Below are 27,720 nucleotides of genomic sequence, written 5' to 3'. Positions count from 1 at the left end.
AGAGGTTTGTGCCACCACCTTACAGCATAAGAATCCCGGGTTTCTGTCCCAACCAACAAATATGTTTGGTAGCAACATATTGCCACCTGTAGGTGAGGCGGATTGAAAACCTAATTATCCTTATGTTACCTAGCATCTCATGTGATCAATGTGCTTTGTCAAGGGGGAAAATTCCAGCTTTAAGCTCAATGCCAACAGGACAGGCTCCGGTCCACACCACCACCACCATATCAGAATAAGCAAATTCAGTAAAATATTTTTTTCTGCATTCCTGGCACTACTGCATACCCTTTAACTGTGAATGAGGTATGCACTCCTCCCTTTGTACCTTATATGTTCTTTTAATGACCACAATATTTTGCCTTTTAGGCAGCTAGTTTTTCCTGTGCTGGTTCTCCCTAATGACCAGACTGCAGTATCCAAAACTACCATTAGTGTAGATGTCACTGTGTAGTTTTCTTTTTCTCATTCCAGTTTTCTCTGCTGGTAGTGCTGCACCCCTGCTCTAATTGTAAAAAATAACTCAGTAGTATCTTTGTTTAAAACAGCCTAATTGTGGTCTAAATTTGTAACTATGGGCCTTTCGGAAAAGGCTGAATAAAAAATATTTTTGAAATCCAAATCCCATGCTTCTGTTCAACCTATTAATATTAAAGTACTAGATGCCAAATGACTGATTCTGTATTTACAGAAAATTAAAAAAAATCAAAATAACACAGTGTTGTACATTATATACTACACTCCCACTTTTTTACAGAAACTTTATTTGTCATCTTTAAAAACTTTAGTGTTGAAATACAAAATTAAGAGGCCAATAGTACAGGCAACAAAAACTAACAGTGTTAAAAATCCCAAAGTAAAGACGTGAGCCTTTGGACATTTTATACAGAGAAGGTGGTGAAGTTTTGGGAAGCACCTGTGTATCTTGCAGTTTATACCTCACAATAGGTATTAACAACTGGACATGGGCTCTCATCTGATGGGCTGACATGAGGAAAAGTTTAGATCTTGAGGCATGAGCACACAGAAGGTGGCCGAGGTGTGTGGTTACCACATATGCATATGGCAGACACATGGCACTTCTAGAATCAAGGTGGCAAATAGACAGATTTCTGAAACATATACATATGTAAAAAGACAAGATACTGAAATGAGAAGGCCATATGTGCACATGAAAATAAGTAATTACACTTGGCAAAGACAGGGAAAGAGTAAAGGCCTAGCTGAGCACATGTCAGAAAGGGAGTAAAGGGAAAATGAGTGAGAAAACAAAATATATGGAAAGAGAAAAAAAATTAATGAAAAAGGGCATCACTGAGTGGAACCAACTTTCGTAAAAGCACAATCCATAATGGGAGCTACTAACCTTCAGTGACGGTTTTGCCATGTAAAATTACTTCAGTTTTTTGAGAACAGCCTTTGAGTTGACCCCGTCAAAAGGAGGAAAAAAAAAGTGCAAAGCAAGTAACAGTTTTAAGAATCTGGGGAAATCCTATCACATTAACAACATACCCCCACCCAAAAAAAGTTTGCATGACCTTGGAGAGAGCTAAAAACAGAACTATCTCAAAATGAAATCCTGCAGAATGGTTGATCTGTTGTGAGGAAAACTCCAGGGAGCACAGAGTTCTCCTTCCTCATCCCTAAAGAATTCATTATGTAGTGTTGCTTCAAATGTCCTGGAGAAGCTGTGCTCCGTCTGGAAAACAGGGAGAAGTTATTTCATTATGGAACTGGAAAAAATGAAAGTTTTCCTGCTTTCCCTCATCCTATACCCCCCACACCCAAAATGTTGAGCAGACCACACCTGTTCATCTCTGCAGGTGGCAGTGGAAGATGGAAAGGACTTCACTCGTCTGCTGGCTTCATTCGCATCTGAGCCTGCATTTGAGCAATCATCTCCTGCATTCTGCGGAGCTACAAAAAGAAAATAAGTAGCATGAAAAGCTCATAAGTGGGGAATTGGAAGGAGGGTTTGTTTTGGTTTTTTTTCTTCTATAGAGGTATTTTTGTCTGCAATACCATGGAAGACCCACAGTTGCCATCCACACACATAGAAAGTGGTAAATGCCTACTACCAGGCTTAAAATAAACAAGCAGTTGAGAGATGAAGTCTTCCCATACTTAAAAATGGGGTCCTATTCTCCCCCGTCAGCCCTGCTGTACCCAGACGCTGCCCCTCACCTCGGCCTCCTTTTGCATGAGGATTCTATCTTTGTCAACCACATCTTCTTCCACCGCCCTGCAAGAGAATCAAAGTGTAAACTGAATTAGGCCATGACATCCACCTCAAGGACTGGCAACTACTTTTACTGTTAAGATACTCTAATCATGCATTACGAGTCTCTCTCCTCATAGTAAATTTGAGAAAGGGCAACTGTCTTTTGCACAAGTCTGTGGTAATATAGGACTGAGAAAAAAGTGAAACGCACAAAGTGACTAAAGACTATGCAACTGCCCTCTGCATGGGAAAAATGTCAGAGGCATACAATAATCCTGCATTTTAGCATGAAGGTATTTTTTCACAAAGTCATTGCATGCATCTCTCCTAGATATACCTTCCAGTTCTTTTTAGGCGCTCTGAACGGAAATTCTCATAATGCAGATCCTGGGTCACCTCTTGAAGGTCCTGCATGTGAGTCCTGCAAACAGATAAGCAACATCAGAACAAAGTTGAAGGTTAGGTTTTGTAAATGTATATGAGCCAAAGGTATTCTTCTACTCCAGTAGATGGTGCCAGAGCACCTTTAACATAAAATGTATTTATTTGTTTGCCTATGTTGTTGCAAATTTATGCTTTTTCTTGGTCAACTAAGCCTCTCAGTTAGGACAGTCACAGACTAGGGTGTAGGTGAATATCATGTTCCATTAAGAACAAAGGAGAAAACAAAACCCTGTAATAAAAACTGTTAGGCACTTTGTCTCTCCATCTTTCTGGGGAGGTCATTTAACAAATCATATAAAGATTTTGTAGCATATAACACTGCATTTTACATATTATGCACAGTATACAGTGCAAAAAGAATGTCACACCAGATGGGTAATGAGAGTTTGTCGACGTAACTTTTCACACAGATGTTAAAACAAGTTTCTTTTTTAAATAAAGCAAACAATTCTCTATCTGTACTGCAGATGGTGCACTGCACCAACCCACAAAGGCAGGGTTCTCTCTTCTGAAGATTATAAAACCTGAATAAAGTAACTAAAACAATTCCCTACACACTCCACCAAACACCCGTCCCCATCCCTGGCCACTATCATCCCCCTACCATGTTGAAGATAGAAAATTCTGCACAAAGTATTGACATGCTGGTTTCCCTAACTACAGGAAATAATCCAACAAACATTTAGCCACCCAAAAACTGACACTATGCTTGTTTTATGATAAATTAAAATTTTGAAACTTAAGAATGCAAGGGAGATGTTTGTAAAAATAAACACAAAGAAGTGTGACATTGCTAATAATTAACTTGAAGAAGGCATGGTTTCAGGAAGGAGGTAAATGAAAGGCTTGAAAATAATAATGAGCCACTCTGGACTGCGGTGCATTCAAAACTCTTAGAATAACAAAAAGAGGCAAAACAGGCAAAATGAAGCCAAGTGAAGAGTTCCCCACAACCAGCTTCTCACTACCCTACCAGTTTCTAGCAGGCCATCTGGTGGGTCAAGAGCTATTCTGGGGCAGAAGCAGCAGTGGTGTCAGTCTTCTCTACCAATTATTGAGAATGTGGTAATGTCATCCCTCAAACGTGCAGCCAAAAAGACAATCAACTCACACCAGCATGGTTCGTAGTTTGAGAAAATCATTGTGCTCTGGATTCTCGACCTCTACAACCCCCCATGGATACAAGCGGCCTCGGATCTTCTTTCCTTTCACTTCAATTAGTTGGTTTGAACCAATCACTGCAAAAGGAATACTGGCCTGTGGGCACAAACAGAACAAAACAAGTAACTTAACTGGAACTACAGAGGACAGGTGGAGTGGGCTAAGGCTCCAGCTGACATTGAGATACTGTAGATAGTTTCAGCTAGCATGGGGAGTGATGAGAGTGAAGCTGAACTATGTTAGACAGAACAAAGTCATTAAAACCCCCACAGGGCAAGTGTCAGCTGTGAGTTCACATGCAGGAGCTGTAAAGAAATATAGTATACTGCAGGGCCACTGGGTTTTGTGTAAAAGCGAATGATCCCATTCTCACCTTTGTCTGCTTTTATATGTCTGTTTGAATATCTTGCAAAAATCCACTTTTAACTTGATAAAGGATATATTGAAATTGAAGTGGACGTGGAAGTGAAGGAATAATATAAGAAACATCAGTTGGAAGGGGACCAGCAATGGAATGGCACTCAATGTCCTGCCAAACAACATTCTTCCCCCTTTTAATTCTGTTCCCAACACTTTTCATACCTTTAGTACTCTGGTCTGCTCTTTAAACTCTTCATCCTCATCAGAGTCAGCATCAGGCAACTGGTAGATACGAATTCCATGCTCTGCGATTTCATCCAAAATCTAAAAGACGCATTATGACAATTCATTGAAGAAGAACAATAAATAATAAGGCTAATGGACCAAAACAAAATAATAAATATTACTACTAGCAGCCAACCAAATATGTTGGCTCTAAGGGAAATCATTTTACTCCTTCATCTTTATTGATCTCAAAGTTAAAGGAGAAAAACACTAAGTCTTCTGGACTTCACTAGAGGAAAGCAACATTAGAAAATCCAAAAACGATATGTGCACCATCATTAAATGCTCAGAAAATATCACAAGTCCTCCTATTTCCCTAAAAAATATTTTTTTTGTAACAGTCCATTTTTCAATATTTTGCTGACACACTGGACAGACAGATAGTTAAGATAACGTATCCCACCAGAATCTAACCCCTTGATTAACCACCCACACACTAGTCTCACTTTTCAAACAAAGGCCACATTTCTACAAACGTCTATGACTGCTTTTCTTCAGCTCTAAGTGTTTACATTGGCATTACTTCTTGCATGGAACTTGCTGCCACTTCACTACCAAAACAACACCAGCAGCCAGCTGTGTAGCCTGCCTTTTAGAGTTGGACGACCTTTCCGGCGACGCCTCAGATAAATCTTACTGCCTTTGCCAAAAAAAATTGGCTCTCAAGAGGATTGGCTGCTGCTGGCACAGGTGGAGCGCACAAAATTGGCAGATAGGCAGGCGCCAGCACACAGCATGCGCTAAATAAAAGAATCAATTTATCAGCACAAGCACAGCGTGATCTCTTTCTATTTAAGGTTTTCCTGCTTTCCTTGTTCCAAGTTATATGTGGAAATACCATTTTTTGTAATGAGAATATAGGTCCTGTTATAGATGGGCCTAAAGGCTAGCACAACAGATGTCATTTCATAGGGGGACTTTATAAAGAGAAGGGAGATCAAGTAAACACACTAATATGTAAAAATCACACTTGCAAATTAATGATTAAATGTATTCAACAGGGGTGCCTATTCCACCTTCTACAGTAATATTCTTTCTGTCTAGCCCCATAAAGTAATTTCCCTGCCTCAACTGGGTCCAGCCAATTACTCAAAAAATAAAGATGTCATCACAGAAGATGACATAAGCCTGTGGGTATGTAGGTTTTACATCACACATATGATCTGAATGGAATGTTACTGCCTTTCTTTGACCCCACATTTCCCTGCTCTAGTGTGGTTTTCCAAGGCATTTCTACACTCTGTGCGTTTATGTGTCACTTTATTATAACACACTGAACACAGTGTCAAACACAAGGTTTCCAATGGGGCCTCATTTACAAAAGAAAATTATAAATGCGGCATGTTTACCATGGCATGACTGCTAAAATAAAAGCGAAGAACAACAAGCACTAAGCTCCATATGCTCTGTGCTGCACTTGCCTACAAAAACTTGTGCACCAAGAAGGTGACAGTCTCTGCTGCTCACATCAACAAGCTTTATCATTATAAAGCAGCTTTAGGGGCGCAAACCAATATTAACCTGCTCCCTTTAAATTAAATACATTTAACTTATATTCTAATCAAGAAACAACAAAGCATGCCCTCCTCCCAACATAACAAATGTACAGTAAACACAAGAGTTCTAATACAATTATGCATTTATTTATAAATGATGAAAGTTTGTATTTTTTTTAAAATATCTGTACATACAGAAATGTGACACAGCTGAATTAAAAACAACCAAGACTCAGAAATAGGGAAGAATATCAAAATAGCGGTTAAAAAAACAAAATTATAAGTCAGATTTTTTGCTCAGCTCTTGCTTGGAGTAAAGTAACAAAATAGTGGAATGAACAATTCCTTAACAGTATTCATCATTTAATTTTAGATACAGAGCTGATTCAGCTTAGATTATGGATGGTGGGGGAAATATGAACAAGAGGTCACATTGAAACTTCCTAAGGACACAAATGACACCTGTGTTCATAGTCATTTCCTGCACCTGTACCTAAGTATTGCAAAATAATCCCAAAAAAACATTGGACCGACATTAAAAATGTCATCATCATGTCCGAAACCGCACTTCCCTTTCCGGAGTACGGGTCACCTGGAGAAACAGGCTCTCTCTGATAAAAGTCAGGCAGAAGAGCAGATAAAGAGTTAGTAAATGAGGAATAAAGGAGAACAAATGAGTGTCTCAAGTATGAATACAGTAGCACAGCTACAACTTTATCTTTACCAAAAACACACACCTTCACATTTGTTTTTCAACTAAGATTCATATTACAGCTGGTCACATGCCACATTATAGTTACATTAGGAAAACAACATTTATGTAGGTGGTTGTGGCCTTCTGTATATTCTAAAAGGCCGTTTGATATTTAAATTATTAAAAAAAAAAAAAAAGCCACCAAATGCAGTTTTATAACAGTATTTGCAACATGTACCATATAGCAGACATTGGTTTTATACAGAAGAAAAAAAAATATTTTTGGTCACGTTTTATTGTTAGTCAGTCAAACATATTAGTGTACCATTAATGTAGTGACCTAATATAGACAACACTGGGCAATGATTGAACTAGCTGGGCTTTGGTAACAACAGTTATGGAGACAGTGGCAGTATTCTGAAGCCAACTCTCTGGAACAGTGAATCACAGGAAAAACTTGGGTGACTAGACACACGATAACTACAATCAGACATTAATTTACTAAAACCCTTCAACCACAGATAGACAGCAACCTGAGCAAGCGTTCACCCAAGGCTTAGAAGTGGAAGCAAAACAACTATTCATAGTTTAAGGAAAAATACATAGGAAAAATAAAAAAAAACTTGAAAGCAGTACCAACATCAAATACACTCTGACCAAAGGGTAAACAAGCAGCTTTTGAAAACCATATATTGACACAAGCAGCGACATCAGCTTCATTCACCAAACAGTAATGGGCTGCAGATACTAAATTATGACTTCATTGGAGATCATCATTGTTACCATTAATACATTTTTAAATATCGGAGTTTGCTTTCATTTTCTTCAAATGAACAGTAACCTCCCATGTCCTATGGCCATACATATGGTTCTGGCTAATATACAACCCATCTCCAATCACTGCACCAGCAAAAAATAGTTGAGCTTCATGAAGCCCTTACATGCAATTCACTTTAAGGTCACTAACAGAAAAAAAAATAGCAGGAAACAAGTCAAACATTTTAATAGTATAGTAGGTTGATCAATCCACATAACAAGAAGCATGGAACTTACGTCTGGGTGATCAGATCATACTAATTTCAAACGATAGTGGTGCATTTATATAAATTAAATTTTTTTTTCCCCCCAACCTGTTAAAGATTCAAATAAAGTTTTTAAACAATTGGCCCCGGATCATGTATAAAGTTAGTTAAGCTAGGAATTACAAAGCACATGTAAGTACAGGTTTAAATGACAAAGAAAATATGTGGCTTTACTAGGTAGGATGGCGTGGTACTACTTAGCAACCAGTTTATATGAATCCATAAAAGCCAGACAACATAATAAATTGATTGCACTGCAAGATTGCCTTGCTGCTAAGAGATGCTGAAATTTCTGTACCAGATGCCCCTTGTAGTGCCCCAACTCTTCACCAAGTCCTGCTCACCGGTCACACAAGAAAATCCATCAAAGCTGACAATGTTTTCAGGAATAAACATGGTTGAAACAATGACGGGAAAAGCTCTGTCAGGCAGCACTAGAATAAAATATTACAGCTGCATAGTCCAACCACCTTCCTGCGGCAACACAGCCACAGTGCAAAACAAGTCCCTGCTCCTGAACAATCGAGCCCCCATGAGTGCCAGAGGCTTTTATTGCACTTTTTGTTTTCTGTGCAACTTTAAAAGAAAAATTACCCCCTGGAAAAACAAGACAGAACTAAAATATTCACTCTCCCTACATAAAGCGTCTGAGAGGTTCTTAAATTCCAGAATTGGGCACCACAAAAGACTTTATGTGCAGCTTCCTCACCAGCATATCAGAAAGCAGAGGGCAACAAATAAGTAATATATATATATATATATATATATATATATATATAAAGCTGAACTTCCTAAAAGTGCAAAGGAAAAGAAGTGTGCAAAAAACAAAAATTTAATCATAAAAAGAGAAAAACAAAACGAAAAGTATGATTGAAAGTGTGACAGAAGTAAGCACTAGAAAGGAAAAAACAAAACTGAGATGAAGAAAACTTATAAACAGGTAAGTCGAGCCTACCAAAATTCTCCCATCTTGCTAAATCAAGTTCAAAATAAATTAACCCTCTGCAGTGTTCCAGGAAAATTCACCAAATTCCTAAAAAGTGTTCTGTCATGCAAGGTTCCATCCAGAAGCCATTTTACTAACAGTCTACTGTGCAAAGAGATTAATTACCACCACAGAAAGATAAAACAAAGAACAGCTGAACATTAAGAGCTTTGTGATCAACAACAAACAAAGCAATAGAATACTCTAAATAGTACTTCTCATAATGCAAGGCAGCACTGACAAGATTTTTTTTTTATTCCTGCAACTTATGCTGCTTTCATGCATTGTGGACAATAAGAGTATCCCTGCTTAGAACTGCCTGTGAGCAATGTTCCAAGTGGTAACTCCTTGCCTCTTAACACATACTAGTTATCCAAATTTGAAAGCTATGACAAAATGCAACCTATATTCTCATGTTAATATTTAATAAGCTAAAAGTGTCAGGTAGTTTTGCATTTTCAGCAAGACAATATTTAATGTGTTACTATTGGTTATTGTTTTCACAAAAACAAAAAAATACAAATTTTTAATTTTCCTATGTGTGGACTGAGCAGTACTAATAAAATTCTGACTGCTCATGAACTCAGTGTTAATGAGGAGCTTCACAAGTCAATCAGTGTTCATGTCCCCAGCAGGAAATTTGGCTTTGCGTTAATTTGCTACCATGTTATTTATTTAATATATTCTTGTTCACTTTGAAAACCTAAGCTAACAATATTTATGTCACACTGATTGAGGGTAAAATACACCAAAAAAAAAATCACTTAAAAAATTACGAAGTGGACTTAGTCTTAAATTGTTTATTTTAGAGTGGAGTGGCATGATATGAATTCTCAAGATCTTGAGTTCAAATCCCATACCGGCTTGTTCTCTGTTTGGAGCCTGAATGTTCTCCCACAACCTCAAAGACATCCATGTTAATTAAAAGCTCTAAATTGGCCCTGTAGGTGTGTTTGCCAAAATAATGACTGTGTTCTGGCCTGGCCTGGCTTCTGTCTTGCGCACAAATCTGAACGGAGATGCTCTAGCCCATAAGAAACCCTGAAATGGATTACACATAGGTTTGAGCTTGTTATTTTACAATGCAAAAGATAAGTAAGATTCAGCTGCAGGCAATGTTTTTTATAGTGTCTTACAGCATTTAGTGTCAAGAGTGCTAGTAAGGCCATTTAAAAGCTAAGCAACACACATTTTTTAGTATAGAAAGACAGAAACCTTTTCTTAAATTCTGGAAGCACACTAGACCCTTTTTGGCAAGCAGCCTATGCCCACATTAAGATCAATGACTCACATTAAATTATTCTGAGTGACTCACTTTATACTGAGATTAGCAAATTTCCTGTTTCCAAAGAAGTTGATGAATTTTAAAGTAACAAACTACTGCCTGCTCCATCAAAGGTGGTCTCATTTCCTTGAATTTATTTACTATATTCTGTAAAATGTACTGCAGTGTATCTTTGATTTATATGGTGCTTTTTATGGTGCACATCATTGTAAAACACTTTCCAGGAATATGGCAACACTGTGTAGGGATTTGAATACTTGGAAGATTAACAATAAAGTGACTCAATCAAGTTACACAATGACCCAGAATAATATGAACATATAATCTTATCGTTTTCAGTCCAGCTCCCTAAAAATCACACAGAGAGTGGAAGCCTATATGAAAAAGGGGTCACCATTTCTTTTCAGTTTTACCTTCTTCTGTGTACAGTACAATACTCTTTTCTCAGTATGCACAATAAAGCCCCAAGAGATGCTATGATGATGGACCCAACCATTGCTTCATAAGTAACTAAAGAGAGTAATTATCTCTTCTTTGCTTGTATGCATTTCAGAAAAATCACCTTTACAGTCTATAGAATCTATGAAACGCATGAACAGAGCAGCTAGGAACACATAATACTGGCTACTCATGTCAATATGTGATTAGCTGCAGGTCTTCATTGTAACAAATTTGTTATTTGCCATATCCTAGCTAATTATGTTTACTGCATGAAATGTGGAAATTTTGCACCCAAAAATAAATAGAAAATGTTTCAAAAAACGTTTTCATTGTTCCTCAAATATGAATCAATACACTGCTTACCTGACAATTAAGAATCAAGATAAACTCAGAATACTTGGCCATAAGCAACTTACAATTTAAATGTTGATGTCCAACAATAAGCATCTTTACTTTAAGATTTGTTCTTAAAACATTTACATGCTTACAAGAATTTCACACCCTCTTTTAATTCTATTTCAACTGAGAAAGAAAAGCAGCTTTAAGAAAAAAATAATCAAATGTACAGAGTATCAAAAATCAGTAAAATGATTTACTGACAGGATTAACAGTTTGAGAGTCAAAGTGCAGAATTTGCAAAACCACCAGGTTCCATGCTTCAAAAATAAAATTTTAAAAGTGCACAAATAAAACAAGAAGTCTATTAAAAATGTTAGTTATAAATCAATGATTTACAGTAATAATGAAAAAAGACAGCTACTCAGGTCAGGAGAGTATGCCTGATGTAGTTAAATTCTTTGAGACAATCTCAAAGTGCCAAAACATTTTTCCTGGCTGTAGAATGTACCTGGTTGTGCCAAGCTGAACCGTGATGGCATGTTTCTGCATTTGGCATTGTCATCATTTATAGATTTCTCAACATATAAACACCAGTAATAGAAATTTGAGGGGTCAGGCATTAAAAAGGTGAAAGTCAATTGTTATTCTGTGTATGGTAAATTGTGCTTACATTTAGCAATTTACATTCTTATGTTTATTTCCTGCATTATAAATATTACAAGGATAAGAAGACTTAGAGCAGCAGAGTTAATATGTAACATAGTAAAATGGGGAGTGATTTTAGTGGTATAGAAGACAGCACCATAGTGAAAGACAGCTTTGACTTCTCTCACTCAGTTTCCCAATTAATTTTCATATCTTTCAAATGTGTCACTTGACTGGAGCTGTGAAACTAAAACCAGGAACAAGAAGAGTTTTCACTTGAACAGCATTAAAGATACTAAATTCAGCAAGTACATAAAAGGGTCTGACTGCTGTGTAGGGCGATCCTCAGTGTTCCTCACCTCATTCAAACAGAAACAAGCCAAACTGATCTTCCCAACTCCCAAAACTGAAAACTGCTAGGCCATAGGAAAGTTCTCACAGCATACACTGAGCACTGTATCTGGGTGCATATATTAGAATTAATTTACAAAGAAGGAAGGGAGACAGACCATCTCAAATCTTCCTCTAGTAGATGTACGTAGTATGTGCATCAGCTCTGCATAGTGTAGCACCTATACATGGTCATAACTGGGGACTCCAGATCAATATTGTGTTGAACACTATCAACGAGAGTAGAGTATAAGATAGAGAGTGTCTGCAAGTTGTATACAACAGAAGTAGGAGCCAGTTTTATTTGAAACTGGTATGACAAATTAAGTTATTTCAGGCAACCTGGTAACAATGTATGTCTAGAAAACAAAAACTACTTTGCCATTCAAATAGCGTGCCTACAACTCAGTCTCTGTAGTGGATGACAGTCCAGGAAATGCTGTGGGGCTTTTTGGTGAGCAATATAATACACACAGTTTTGTTTTTAAAAAAACAAGAAGAAATTAACTAATAACCTTAAATTGCAGGATGTTCACATCACGCTGTTGGAAATCAGCTAAATATTTACATCCAATGACCATTAGCAAAGAAATGTTTTGGAAAACCTGTGCAAAGACTACTTATCTTGAGATAAGAATTTAAAAGATGCATCCTTTAAAGCCTGGCTCTTTAACCAAGTCTATAAGCCCCAGTAAGCACAGGTTTTTATTCCCCAACAAGATTTTGCTTTTGGTTGGACTCCTGACTGAATTAATTACATTATTCCAGGTTTCTGGTTCTGTATGTTCAATACAATTATTTCAGAATATCTTGTTAAAGAGGTTGCCTAATAATGATCACACCAGGGAAGTATCACTATAGTCACTGCTCTTTTTTACCATTCATTGTTGTTCGCTGCAGTGTTTGTTCTTTGTGCATTGTGACTATTGGGATAAAATTAATGATTACTGTTTCTGATTTAACTGTTTGTTGCTGTTGCTGCTAGAGCTATAGATGTAGTATTATTATTACAGTAACATTTGTTCAATTTCTTCTTCCAAGAAAAAAAAACTAAGCCTGTTATTTTAATAAAATGTTATTTGGGGTTTTTTTCTCATAAATTAATATTTATGAACTGGAATATTCTGCCCTGTTAATTTTAACTGTGCTATTGGTAAGTAGACTTGTCTTGCTCAACTGGAAGAATCCTAATCCACCTCTTTTAAGTCAGTGGGGTACATGATGTTATATACTATTTGAACTGTAAAAATATCAAATTCTCTCTTAAAGGATCTGTTTTTAAAACCTAATAGGATCTAATCAATAACATTTTATAATAAGCATTTAAATTGGGAAAATGATTTTCTTCCCCACTTTTTTCCTACTCTTAAAAGTTTTACTCTTGCTGTTGGACAAGCTCTCTTTCTCATGGGTGGGGATTGTTTTGAACTTTATTTTGTCAAGTTTGACTTGCTCATATTGAATGTTATTTTCTTTTAATAAATTCAATAAAATGTTTAAAAAAGCAAAAAAAAAAAAAACTTTAACTGTGCTAAATTGATGTTACCAACACTTTCATAAAGCTCAGAATGCATTATAGCATCATATAGTTATATTGTACTGTGAATGTTACAAATAGCCTGGTATGAGAAATATTTATTTTCCACATTATTTCCAAAATATTTTAGAGAAAATTTTAGTTATTTCAAAGTGATTTACGACCCATATCTACATTTTGAGGAAACTGCACCTCATGAATACAGGTGAATGACTATATACTGAAAGCATGAATTTATGACTATAAAACTAAGTGACAGACAAGATTCCTTCTTTTCATACTTTTTTTTATTGGAAGCTTTAATGAATTGCTAATACTACCTTTAATTTCTTGATTCACAGGATAGCACCGTGGGAGAATACTTGGTGCTTCAGACTCAAGTTTCAAGCATCCTTGGTTCAAATTCTGCACCTGGTTGTTGCCTTTGTGGAGTTAACATTTTCTCAATGAGTCAGCACTGATTCTTCTACAGGTACTCTAAATTTACAAGTTTACTGGGCATGTTCTGTGTAACAGGGTAGGGTGTTAATGTAGAAGGACCTCTGAATGAAGCTACTTGAATTTCAGATAGAGAAGAGGGGTTTCAATTAATGTGACTGATACATTTACTGAAAACAAATGTCAGGGTACCCTATTTTAGAGACAGGATGTGCTGGATAGATTAGATATTTTAGACATTCTCAAAATTACTCAGGAAGAAGTGAAGACTATTGCTAAGGATTCTGATGTATGGTTGGCCATGGCTAACAAAACCCCAATGGGTTTTACAAAATCTCAACCTAACCTCTGATGAAGTTATTTTCTATGCAAGTTGAATCCCGTAATTAACATATATAATATATAAAACTACTTGTACATACATTTGCCTTTTACTCATATAACAAATCAAATTGATAACACTGGAAACTTCGGCCATATAAGGAGCTCAAATAAAGTAATTTCTTTCCCTTTTAATGAATAAATGAGACTAATTATCATTTCACACCAGCGGGGCAATAAGACAGTCACTTGTACACGTACATCAGAAAAACATATTGCGTGCATCTCCCAAATAAACTGGAACTTCAAACAACTTGTGCCGGCATTTAATAATTGTTTGAAGAATAAAAGCTGTATGGAGAACAAACATGGTCTTATTCAGAAACAATGACTACGTGTTTGATGGAAAGGAAATGATGTCACAGAGGCAGGAAATCCTATTTAGACAATGTCATTTTGTTCAGATACAAAGAATTTATTTGGTTTGGTGGCGATATTAAAAATCATAAAAGAAACACATTTCATTTTTTTTTGGTTCTGAACATGGATAAAAGCAGCACTGGAGATATGCCAGACGGCTGGGAGTCCTGTTTATACAAATCTGGGCTAAGCAGGTTCTACTCCGAGTGCCAGAGGCTCACAAGTGCTTTTTTTAACTGGAAATAAGTGGTTCGTGTAAAAACAAACACCTGCAGGTCACTAAAAGGCTAGACAATAACTGAGCTGATCACAGGAAGCAGTTGGGAAAGTAAAACATTAAAAAAGAAATTATGAGGTGAGCAGATCTCTCCTAGCAGTGGTCCAAAGAGAGGCGTAATGAGACGCAATGCACCAGCTACTTGAAATCTAACCTAAAACTTCATGAATATGTGGTGGGGCGCAACCCTGGCTTCAGGAAAAATGACAGGCTACTTCTTACATGTATTCTTGGTAACTTGCTTGATGTTTGTTACCTACTGTGCTATTTTTAATTCTGAAACATTTTATTTTACTAGAAACCTGGTCAGTGTGAGGTGTGGCCACATCATTACTTTGTTCTCTTAAAGGTGAAGTAGAGAAACAGCAACGTTTTTCTTTTTTCAAATGATGGCAGACTACCAAAACTGCATTTTAGAGACAACAGTTCCTCATTCTGAACTGAACTGCTTCACATTCTATAATGCCAGATTAAATAATTACTAAATATTGGTTGTTTTTCACATTATAAGTGTAATGTACATAAGGCAAAACTCTAAAACTATCATTCTACACTGACACAAAAAAAACATAGGGAACAGTTTTACTTTCACATCAGCTTGTTTCTGTAATGTAACCTCATGCACCAAGCATTTAGAACTCAAGAAACTTACCCGCCTCTTTAGCCTGTCACGCTCCTTTAGGGTCAGGGTGTCAGCTTTGGCGATGACTGGGACGATGTTCACTTTACTGTGAATTGCTTTCATGAACTCCACATCTAGGGGTTTGAGGCTAAAAGCAATATATTAAGACATGAACCCAAACACTGTATCTTGTCAACAAGCCTAGTAACAGCATTTTAAAATGGTCCCCAAAACGTTTATCTGCTCTATGCACGTGTTAAGAACATTAGGGATGACAGATATGAATCTACAAACCTGAACTATACTAACTGAATGGAAACATTTGATCTACCTCCACATTTTCATACTGTGCTCAGTCATGAAACTATCAGGCACGAGGAGGCTGATAGCTGTTGAGGGAACAGCAGTATGGTACAAAGCTTACCCATGTCCAAATGGAGAGATGAAATAGAAGCAGCAGTGCACTCTGTTGTCCACAATATGTCTTCTGTTTAAGCCACTCTCATCATGTAGGTAGCGTTCAAACTGATTGTCAATGTACTGAATGATTGTTTTAAAGCTGGAAAAATTAAATAGAAATTGATCTAATCATAATGCTGAACTGTTCTAATCAACATTTTACATTCAAACACATTGTGGTTAAGAGTATCATGTGATCTGAAACATTGGGGGTGGGAAGGGACTACTGCAGATTCTTTCCAAAGGCTTCGCATAAGCTACTGTGATACAAAGTATCCTTCCTAGTATATCATTTAACCTCCAAGGACAACACATTGTTGAAATCAGTTAAATAAGATGGTTAGAGGGATGTTAGTTCCAACTATGATTCGATGACTGAGAGTGTCAGAATCTCAACCATTCTATAAGTGCACAGTCCATCAATTACATTCCCCTGGGAAGAATGTGTGCTAATAATTACTGCTGGAATTATTTTTTACTATGTAAAGTCATGGGGGTATTAGGAATTAGTAAAGGCAACAGCAGTAAAATGTATCTTTGCAAAAAAAGTACCCTAATGACTATAACTAGACACAAATGGAGCATGTAACAGAAGTGAGGCAAAAATCCTAAATATAGAATTTAATCCATTCATGCTTCCCTAAAGGCAAGGCCAACTTTATTTAAAAGACAGTCCTAACAATTTCAAAGCACAAGAGCATTCCTTCTACTACATTATCGAAATATGATGAAGCAGTAAAATTTGCAGGATCTTTTTGATCCAAACCAGCTTCAAGAGGGACTCTGTTAGGCAGGCTAACTAAAGTGGAAGGACATGCCCATTTTGTGTCAGTATGTTCTAGGCAAAAATTTGTCCAATGACAAAATACCTAGTGATGTTACGCTCTGTTGGAGACGGTCTATAAAATTATTGCTGACAAATAAAAAAGCTCTGTATGAACAGCACAGCACAATATCAAAACTTAAAGCTGGCATTATGCAGCATGTACTAAAATAAACAGTATTGAATACACTTTGGATTATTTACTAAATGAGCAGTCGCTCTGTAACCATTCAATTTTAAGAATGTCTTTGGTTATCCCATGAAGATCATCTAACAGAATAACAGAGGAAAAAAATGCATAGCATATTTGAAAAAGAAAACAAAAACAAAAGTTCAATTTGTAGATCTGCAACACACTCAGAAATCTAAATACCTCCAAATAATGATTGCCTTTATCACCACAATATAGTCAAGAATGTAATTCAGCAATAAAACAAAGTTATTGACAAATATGCTTAACGTCCCAGGAACAGTTTTCTCTCAGTGTAAATTAGAAGTGGAAGGACAGCTGTAATTGGCTTGAATAAATACTGTAGTGATGATTTATTCAGTCTTTTAGTATAACTGATACCTTCCCTTAAGTATGACTGACACAAGCCTAAAGAAATCATTTGGTTGGTTGTGGGGGTTGAGATGTGTGTGAGAAAGAAAAAAAAAGAAGTCTGCTAAAGACTTTAGGGAGATGTACATTTCCGGACAATCAACAGGAAACTAGCACAATACCGCCAGTACTGCCGAGGTCCATAGAAGTACACTTAGAGAGAGTAGATATTGGATATACAGACACCCATTCCTTCAGGAAAGAGAAAATGTCTAGTCAACAATTTGGCATTCATATTGAGGGAACACCCTCCACTCTTCACCATTTCCCAGGAATTTTAAATACATGGTTATGTCCTTTTTGGCCCAGGGCAGGAAGTTGTCCGTTTCAAATGACCATTTGCCTTTTATTCCATGATGGAAGGCAGAACCCAAACCCTATTCCATTCCTTTTGGATACAACAATCTGGTGCCTTAGCTGGTACAGTTCTGAACCAGTACTAATTTAATGACCAATTTCATTACACATTTGCATGTTAAATGGAAGCAGCTGCCAATCAGAGAGCTCAAATAATGACTGAATGACTCTAACATGCCGAATGTCTATGGTTAGAATTCTTTAATCAATTGGTAGTGTATTTTTATCAGCTTCTATAGAAGACTGAAATGTTTTAATGCTGGCAGATATGAAATCGCCCATAGAGTTTATTATCTGTTTTCAGTTAATTTGTGATTATTGTGCAGAAGGGCACTGCTCATCAGCATGAAAGAAGCAACTTCAAAACCCATTTTTATGCAGTGAATTTAATTGTGAAAAAGAAAGTCAATGAAGAAATCTGAAAGGCAGTAATCTATGCAGGCAAACTGGAACAAGGTGGAGTACCTAGCATAAATTGCCTTTTGTGTATGGGTGTTCCATCTCTCTGCTTAATCTGAATGCAAATAATTCTGATCCTAAGACTGAGTGAACAGCAATGAAACTGAATGACAAGTCCGTAAGCTGTCATGCATCACCATTATTCACAATTATGTATCTATAAAATATGTGAACATAATTGAAGATCTCATGACTTATTAGTGTTAAAAGACCCATTGTAGTTTTGTAGCTCACCAATCTCAGGACAAATTTTGCACAATTTTGTTAATATTCTACCTTTCGTTGCTGAATAAAGTATGTTGGTAGTGAAGCAAGAATAATTAGTATTGGAACATAACATGAGCACCACGGGTTAACAACACTGTGAAAAAACAGCAAGATTATTATACATGATGGTAATTTACCAGACTGGAATTTGTTGAGCTCTTGTCTAATCAACTAACAAGGAGCACAATAACAAAAATGCACGTAAAAAAGATTAAAAACAAAATGATGATGAAGGGACTGAAAAGTAATTCAGCAAATATCTGGAGACATCATCATCTTTTTATACAATTTTGAAGTCTTTCAATATAATAACCTTGGGCACCCAGAGAAAGACCTAATGATATTTTTAGAAAAAGGAAGAAAATCATCTCAATGAAGCATAGACATAAACCTACCAATCCTGGCTGTTAATAGCATCACCATAGCCAGGTGTGTCCACCACGGTTAGACGTAGCTTTACTCCTCTTTCTTCAATCTCTACTGTTGAAGCTTCAATCTGCACAGTCCGCTCAATCTTTTCTATAAAGTTGGTCATTTAGAATTGCAAAAACAAAAAGAAAAAAAAAATGCAGTATGGTGAGTAATTCTGACAAGAGTTTGTAACTGACAACCTCTTTGTTAAGTTTGACTTGATTATATAGAACGTTAAATACTTTTAATAAAAGATATAAAAAGGTTGAAGATGACAAAGAAAGGACAATGATGCCTATGGTTCATTCAATATGAAAAGTCTTGTCCCCATCAGGAGACTTCAACAAGCAAAGCATGTGTACAAAACATAATCTGATGCAGGATTTTTGGGAAATGGTTAAATGTGCATCCACAGCAAATTGGTTGTAACAATAAGATTTGAATTGGAATCCTAAGTATTAATATTTATTTGACTGTGTTTCACAATTATGTTTTTCTGCTCAGAGACACAACAACGCATACTTTATCTTTCTATCTAATAAGCATGTCTGATCAGCCTTAAGATACTTAACATCTTCCATCTGCTCAATCTCTTTCAGGCTAAAAATCTTCACACCCCACATGGGATTAATACTGCAGCATATGGTAATTTAAGATTCTTTGCACATCCTACGTGCATGAGTTACTATTTTTTTTCACAACTTTTGTGGACATTTCTTAGACAACAGGAAGCAGGACACGAAATATTAACCATTTCTTTTCAAACAAATTGCTAAAGAATACTGTAAAATATTTTTTAGCAACAGATGTGTATAGGATTTTTTTTCTTTAAATATACTGCATTTGAATTAATTCTGTTGTGCCCTCCATACACAACCCACCATTGCTCGCTGGATACTTTCCCAGTGTCAGAACACATGACATGACATATACTTACTAGCTGAACACGTAATTTGTTATTCAGAGATTAGAAACTAAAACGGAAACTAAAAAAAGAAAAGGCACAGGATTTAATGTGAATAGGAAGGGGGAAAAAAAACAATGAACTAAAGTGCATACATTTGCACTAAAATGCTTTAGTTTTCTATAGTGCACAAGTCTGTTGTGACAAGCACAAGATGGAGACCTCACTCAGATTCATGGAGATAATGATACTCTGAATGCTAAACCAACACCTACACAATCTCTTTACCTTTTGCTCTACATGACCTCTTCTAAACTCAATGGCTGCTGAAATACTGCAGTATGCTTAAGTTAAATGAGTAAAAACTTGGCGAATGATTTAAATTTGATCTCAAACGCAAATTCCTCAATAACTACATGCAAAGTGCATACAATAAGAATCACCTGCTGCTCCAGGAATGTAGCGCTCCGGGTACAAGTCTGTCAAGAACAAGCTGTTGATAAGGGTGGATTTTCCCAGACCAGACTCTCCTGCAGGGAGAAAGAGTGTTTTAAGAGCAGAAACTGAAAAGAATCTGCCTACGTGCAGCTTTTACAAAGGAATGGAACCAGGGGAAGACAAATAGCTGAAGTCAATCTTTCAGGGACACTGGGATTCACACTAACACTTACCCACCACCATAAGAGTGAACTCAAAGCCTTTCTTCACCGATTTCCTGTGAACTTGGTTGGGCAAGTTGGCAAATCCCACATAGCCTGCCGCTTCTGGAAACTGTAACGAGAGCAGCGATTTAGAAAAGAAAAACAAGCAAACAATAAAAAAGATATGCATTTCTGAACTAAGTCTTTGAACAATAAACTTGTTACAAAAAGACATCTTTAGGTTTTATTAAGAATCTAATAGTTTGGTGGCCCTACTATAAACATAAAAGAAAATTAAGATACACTTATTAAACTTTAAGGAAACTTTCATTCAACATAGTTTCAAAAGTTAAGTTAGATAGTTAATCATCGACTATCCTTACTTTATATTTGAAGTTTAAAACTTTTAATATTATTATCACATAAGATGTACACTAATAAAATTTCATTTACAAAATACATAATGCCCACCCAAGGTTAGACCAGTCCTGTCTTAAATTGATTGACCACCTGAGACCTACTTAACTGACAACAGCCAAATGGCCATCATTTTCAGGCAAGCATCCCGTTCATTGTCTCAAAACAAAATAGAAGAATTAAAAAAAAAAAAAAAAAAGAAAGAAACTTGCAGGATCTCTATCTAAATTGAAGCCAAGTATTAGTGCAAACAAAAGAGAGGAAGCACTTTGGCCTAGTTTGATTTCCCTGAATTAGCCAGTTCCTGCGATCCCTGTAAAATACATTATGGGGTAAATTACAAGCAAATAAAGACCATTAGATCAGAAATGCAGCACACCTTTCCTTTTTCTCCAGTCTGAGACATTCTCACAGAAGGACCAAGATATTCAACCTGCAAAAAGAAAACAAATTGTCTACCATTGGTATCTAGACTTATTTGGAAGGCATTGACCACCTGATACTTCCATATCAAGAGAGACATCCAGGCATGTTGTATTTTGTGCAAGCAGAATGCTAGGTGTCCCTAAAGGATGTAGTGGGAAGCTCATTAGCTCAGAGATTATTTATTGGTCCAGCAGGAATTAGCCAAGTGGAAATAAGAATTCATGGCCAAAAAGGGATGACACTCAGAATTCTTTATTTAATAACTCTTTCAGTGTTAATTAAACACAATTAAGAATGGTGAACTTTAATGTTAACAAAAATAAATCTGCAATAAGCTATAAACTTAAAGCCTTCTTATGATATCTGAATGAAGCACTCAGTCTTTTACATTTTAAAAGTCAATTTTTCATATCCACTTTCAAAACATAAAAAATATTTAAATTAATTATAGAAGAAATGAAAAGGTTATGGGTACAGGTAAAGAGTAAAACTGACAAATGCATCTAGATGAAGAAAGTATATGGAGAATAAAAACACTGTTGAATATTTTCTCTAACAATTTGCAATAGCAAGTACAATAAAAGGACCTACAAAGTTAAACACAATAAAGCTAGTATAAAAGATTCAAGTTAAAAAGGAGTACATTAGACAGACACTGAAAGAAATGAATTTTGCAGTGGAAGTTTGAAAATAAAGTTATACAAACAAAGGAAGGAAGGAAGGAAAGAAGATAAAATGCCTCACTAGTAGTGGTTTAAAATTCTTCTACAGTACACATTACTTGAAAAAGAAAATTGCTAAAGTATCTGCAGTGCAAATTCCAGCAAACACATACTACATTATTAGGATTAAGTCATTTTATGTCATTAAAAAATAAAATCTCGACTGCAGTCTTAAACTAAAAAGGATATTAGGATAATAACATATGTAATTTACCTGTCAGTTTTATACTTATATTACATATGTTTTCTTTGCCCCTTCAATTTTGTGAACATGCACTCATTAGACCCAAGGCAAGCTGCAGGCTATCCTAGCATAACAAGGCTCCGCATTCACCTCACCCTTCCCTAGTTTATATGTCTCTTGTTGTGTTTAGCAGTCACATGTCTTGCTTAAAGAAGAATAATGTTTACTGTCTAGATCGTCTCTGTTGGTACAGTGGTGAGGTTTCCAATTTATGCTTTTAATACAGAATTTCTTTCTTTCAGCATCTGTCTCATTAACACTTTGAGCTGAATTTAGGAAATTAAGAAGATGGATGAATTACTTTTTTTCTTAAACATCAGTCACAATTGTTTCTTAACACACTTTGGATAAGCAAACACCCTTTGCAAAACTGAAGAACTTTGACAGGATATGTGTTGTCAGGCAAATATTGCTAAGAGAGAATGGTCACATTTTTTTGACTAAGACCTTGTATTCACATGTAGTACTAAGAAACGGACATAGTGGAGTGTTGAAATAACAGGGCAATGCAAGGAAGATAGATCTGGGGTTGGGCAGTATTAGTAAAAGCATATCCGGCTGCTTTCACATAAGGCTAAGTCCAGTCTAGTGCGGTTGTCCGAGGTTACAGGGTGTGAATGTGATGTGGTGAGAGCCTCCTTAGGCTTTCCCACGGGTTCTAATGCAAGTGCTTCCTCAACCAAATTAGTGAAGCTGTTCGGATTTTGTAGATAAGCCATCAGGAGTGAGGTGTTCAGAGACTACAGGAAGAACAGTAAAGAGAAAGAGAGAAAACAAACCACCACCGAACAAATAAAAGAAATATCAGGAATAACAGTGCCCAGAAAAGCCTGGATTGGGTGCTGAGAGGAAGTGCAAAAAGAAGTAAATAAGTAACTTGTCTGTAGCCGTGCATATTAATAAAAACAGTGTTGTATGTTTTTAGTTTGCAAGGGCGTTTAACACGGCACTTCTGTGCACCAACAAAATCAATAACTAATAAACTGAATAATTTAAAATTTCCAAAATTGAACGGTGGCTTCCAGCCATGTCATTGTAAACGGCGATCGTTTCCTTAATGGTTTCTTTAGAACAAAACCCGGGAGCTAGTATTTTCTCTTTGCCAAGAGCATCGGGCTGGATTAAATAAAACACTTCCTGCTTACCTTCTATAATAATTAGAAAGTGATTAAATTCATAAAGAACTAATTAGATTGGTTAAAAAAAACAATACTTTCATAAATTAACACTTTACTGCCTAATAATAATTCAAATTTTCACTAATGAAAAACTGGGATCGCCTCAAAGCAACAATAAGGAATATGCACACTCTCAAAATCTCATCGTTTTAGAGCATGGGGACAAAATTATTTTCTTATAAAGGTTAATTCAGTAGTCCTTTTCCCCATGTATTATAAGCGCAGATGTAGAATGCCCTAAAACCAGGGGATTCAGAAAGTATTCATACCCCTTCACTACTTGCATCTTTGCGTTGTAGATAAACAGACATTTTTTCCCCCTGATCATTCTACACTCAGTGACCCATACTGACAAAAAGGTTTAAATTTTTTTTTTAAAATCAAACATTGAAATCTCCAGCCTTTAATTCAGTACTTTGTAGAAAAGCCCCTTTCAGAGCAACTCCAGCTTTGAATCTCCTTGAGTAAGTCCCCACAAGCTTTGCACACCTGGATTTGGACAGTTTGTCTCATTTTTTCTGAAAGATCTCTTAAGTTCCATTAGGATGGGAAGTGTCTGTAAATTGCCAACTCTTAAAAAAAAAAAAAACTCCTGCTGGTTACAAATTTCTTCCATTTCATACTTAGAGACCACTATGCACCAGGAAACACTCTCGACTTTAGAAATGGCTTCATACCCTTGCCCTGCTTTATGCTTCAGCATAGTTTTATTGCAGAGGTCTACAGAGAGTTCATTGGCTTCTGTCCTGAGCTGCAGTGTAAATTGTGGGGCCTTATATACGTGTGCCATTCTAAAAAATGTCCAATCAATTCAGCTTGCCCCAGGTGGACTCCAATCAAGTTTTAGAAACATCACAAGAATTAAAACAAAGAGGATGTACAGTTTGGAGAGCCACAGTACAAATACATACATGAAAATTGGATTTCAGTTTTTGATATTTAATAAGTTATCAAATCTTTCTCAAAACATGTTTTCACTTTGTCATTATGTGTTATTGTTTGTGAATTGATGGGTAAGAATGAGAAATGTATCCATTTCATTTTACATGGATAAATTTAAGACAAAGTCTGCAGAAAACGAAGGGGTCCCAATGCTGTGTGAATTCAATGTATATAAGATGACCTCCGGTGCTGAACTAGCTGCTGACACATACAAAATCTGATTACCAGAAAAAAACAACAGTTTAGATTTTTACCGCAAATACGTCCACACCTACTCAATTAAATTATGATTATTAACACAACGCTTAGCGCTGTGAGAAAATGGAGTAAATAAAACATTCCACATGAGGATTTGGGGATAATCACAAATGTGTGTGGGTGTCCGGTCTAGGGTTACCCTTGCATTCAGCTGGCACCCAAAAAAACAATAAATTGACGGACACATTACTCTAAATACACTCGTATTAGTGTATTTTTGTATAATACGACTGATGTTGACTGCCCTGCAACAATGTAATATTTTAGGCATTAACATTTATTTGCACGTAGAAATTAGATAGAGTTTTTGGAAACGCATCTTTATTTGTACATTTTAATACCCGAGAAATCATGCACAGTGTACATGTAAATTTCTGTCTGAGCATAAAAGTCAATCAAAAACTACGCGTTATTCCTCCGAGACATAAAAAAAAAACGGCAGTAGAAAAAAATCTCTAACTGAAAACATCTACACCCAATGGATAAAACATCTAACTGTCGAGATTTAAACACGCGCGAACTACCAGCACAATTTTTAGCTGACCGACTGGCCAAGTGGACGGACAGCGCCCAAGCAGAAGACTCGAACGACAGAAAGGAACAAACAGTATAAAACCAACACACGCCCTTTGGGACAACATAAAATCATTTTCAGTTACAAAGTAGGCAACACGTTAAAATTAAACAGGAAAGCCTTTCGAGATCCAGATTATCGGAGAATCCAGCAAAAACATAAATGCCCTAAAAAACAAGATGATTCCCCACCCATAAAAAAAGCTCTACTCGGCCACACTCGTCCCGCACTCCTCAAACTACATCTCAAATTACATCTGAAAACACCAAATAAGATTGAATGCAACTTAAAATATGTATATTGCTTAGTTTTCCGCAAATAATAACTGTACTGTCAGCGCTGCAGTTTCATTTACTTTTCTCCTCCAAAACAATAATAACTTCAACAAGTAACTATTTTCCAACCATACGCTCGTGCACTTGGAAGATAGCCAACAGAAAGTGCGAATCGATGACTTACCGGTGCAGTACAGTATTCACTTTTTTACACAAAATTACAAAAGCAGTTATAAAGTTTTAATTTATGGAATGGGACTCTATCAACCCCAGGCCACTCTAGGGAATCCGGAACCTCCCAGGCGTATTCCGCCCTTATCCCACACTGCTTTGCTTCTGCGAGCAATGTCTTCACACACAGACGCCATTGCGGCTCACGTACTGACAACAGACGCGCGGCTTATCATCTTCTAACAGGCCAGATTAGAACCAAAATGGCGCCGAATTCGCACACTTCGCGCTTTTGTAACTTGTTCTGTTCATTCACATAAGCATCAACCTGGCAGTAAGTGGAGACGGGTGTGTCATGAAGCATTGCTTACAATTACGGTCTCTTTAATGGTATTTAGTAGTTTAATAAACATTATGGAACGCGACCAAACTGTACTTTTACAACAGGGATTCTAAAATTATTCAGAACAATTAATTTATACCAAAAGCATATTTATAAAATATGGGGTTTATAATAAATGATCAAACCATAACTGGTGCTATTTAGGTGTACAAATCTATCTACAAATTTACCAATCATGGATGCCTTGTACGCATATATTTGTTGTCTGTATAATATAGTATATACAGTGCATTCAGAAGGTTTTCAGACCCCTTAACTGTCTGCATACTTTATTATGTTGTAGATTTAATTTAAAATGGATCAAGCTGAATTTTTTGCCCACCAATGTACACTCAATGTCCCATAGTAGCTAAGTGAAAACATATTTTCACTAAGGTTTCAGATTTATTAAAAATTAAAAACTGAAATCTCTCATTCATCTAAGCATTCAGACCCTTAATTCAGCACTTTGTAGAAGCCCCTTTGGCAGCAATTAGAACTTTGAGTCTTCCTAGGTAAATCTCTACTAGATTTGCACGCCTTGATTTACACACTTTATACCATTCTTCCTGGCAGATCTTCTCAGGCTCCGTTAGATTGAATGGCAAGCGTCTGTAATCTGCCATCTTCAGGTCTCTCCACAGGTGTTCTATTGGATATAAGTGTGGACTTTGGCTGGACCACTCAAGGACCACTCACAGACTTATAAAGCCACTCCAGCATTGTCCTGGCTGTATGCTTCAGGCCACTGTCAGTCTGAGGTTGTTTGCATTCCGAAGCAGACTATTTTTAATAATTTCACTGTATTTGGCTGCATTTATCCTTCCCTCAATTTTAATATGTTTCCCTGTGCCTGCTGCTGAGAGGGAGGAGTAATAATAATAATAATATTTACATAAGTAAGGAACCACTTCAACCACCAACAATGTGTAGCATCTTGGACAATGCATTGGCAGTCATTCTTTGCCAGTGTGCTTGCCACATATTGGCTATTGGGTGGTGAAGGGCATTGTTAGCCAATAAGGGACAGGAGATGATTCAGGGGTCAGAATAACCAGACCATGATGGGCAATCTAGTCCGGACATTGGGAAACACCCTACTCTTTTTCAAACGAACACAGAAATGTATTTCCTCAGTTTTATATCTCATTCGAAAGATAGCACCAATTTTTATAGCTCAATGTCCCTGTCACAGTACTGGGTTATTAGGATTCACACACAGAGGGTATGCGCCCACTGCTGGCCTCACCAACACCTCTTCCAGGCTTCTCCAAGATGATTTCCTTTCCAAGTACTAGCAAGATCCAGACATACTTAGCTTCAGGTAGATTACCTGTCCTGAAGTGTAGGTAGTATGTCTGCTGCCACCATAATGTTTCACCATAGGGATATTATTAGGGGTGTAATGAGCAGTGCCTGGATTTCGGCAAACATTGTGCTTCTAATTCTTCCAAAAAGGTACATTTTTGTTTCATCAGACCAGAGAATTTTCTTTCCTCATGCCCTCAGAGTCTTTTAACCTTTCATATGGCTTTTAATCAAGAGTGGCTTCCATCTAGCCACTGTACCTTAAATGTATGATTAATGTGGAGTTTTACTGAGGTGGTCATCCTCATGACAGATCCTCAGCAGAAAACTTTTAAAGCTCTGTTAGAATGACCTTTGGGTTGTTGGTGACCACCCTGAACAAAGGCCCTTCTTGTCCAGTTACTCAGTTTGGCCAGATGGTCAACTCTAGGAAGAGTTCTGGTGGTTCCAACCTTGTT

General features: G+C 36.7%; 1 protein-coding gene and 1 long non-coding RNA gene across 2 annotated transcripts in view; one reads left to right on the top strand and one right to left on the bottom strand.

Annotated features, from left to right (window-relative positions):
- The window catches only part of LOC120540665, a 64,139-nt gene that overhangs the window by 14,837 nt on the left and 21,582 nt on the right, over positions 1-27,720 (top strand). The window contains exon 3 of the long non-coding RNA XR_005635836.1: positions 13,707-13,837. This is a non-coding gene — a long non-coding RNA (uncharacterized LOC120540665). The remainder of the gene's footprint in view (positions 1-13,706; positions 13,838-27,720) is intronic.
- On the bottom strand, positions 1,518-25,721 carry zgc:63587 (uncharacterized protein LOC393431 homolog). The gene is made up of 13 exons (XM_039771602.1): positions 25,586-25,721; positions 21,162-21,215; positions 20,396-20,495; positions 20,168-20,254; positions 18,805-18,928; positions 15,868-16,002; positions 15,474-15,591; positions 4,409-4,510; positions 3,777-3,922; positions 2,559-2,642; positions 2,185-2,242; positions 1,808-1,917; positions 1,518-1,699 (listed from the first exon to the last, which is right to left on the bottom strand). Exons 2-12 carry the CDS (start codon positions 21,186-21,188, stop codon positions 1,849-1,851), a joined length of 1,050 nt encoding a protein of 349 aa, XP_039627536.1. The 5' UTR covers positions 21,189-21,215; positions 25,586-25,721; the 3' UTR covers positions 1,518-1,699; positions 1,808-1,848.

Source organism: Polypterus senegalus, chromosome 12 (assembly GCF_016835505.1).
Source record: "Polypterus senegalus isolate Bchr_013 chromosome 12, ASM1683550v1, whole genome shotgun sequence".
In the NCBI taxonomy this organism is placed as follows: domain Eukaryota; kingdom Metazoa; phylum Chordata; class Cladistia; order Polypteriformes; family Polypteridae; genus Polypterus; species Polypterus senegalus.
The sequence above is the reverse complement of the archived record's forward strand: the minus strand, read 5'-3'. Positions and strand labels throughout refer to the sequence as shown.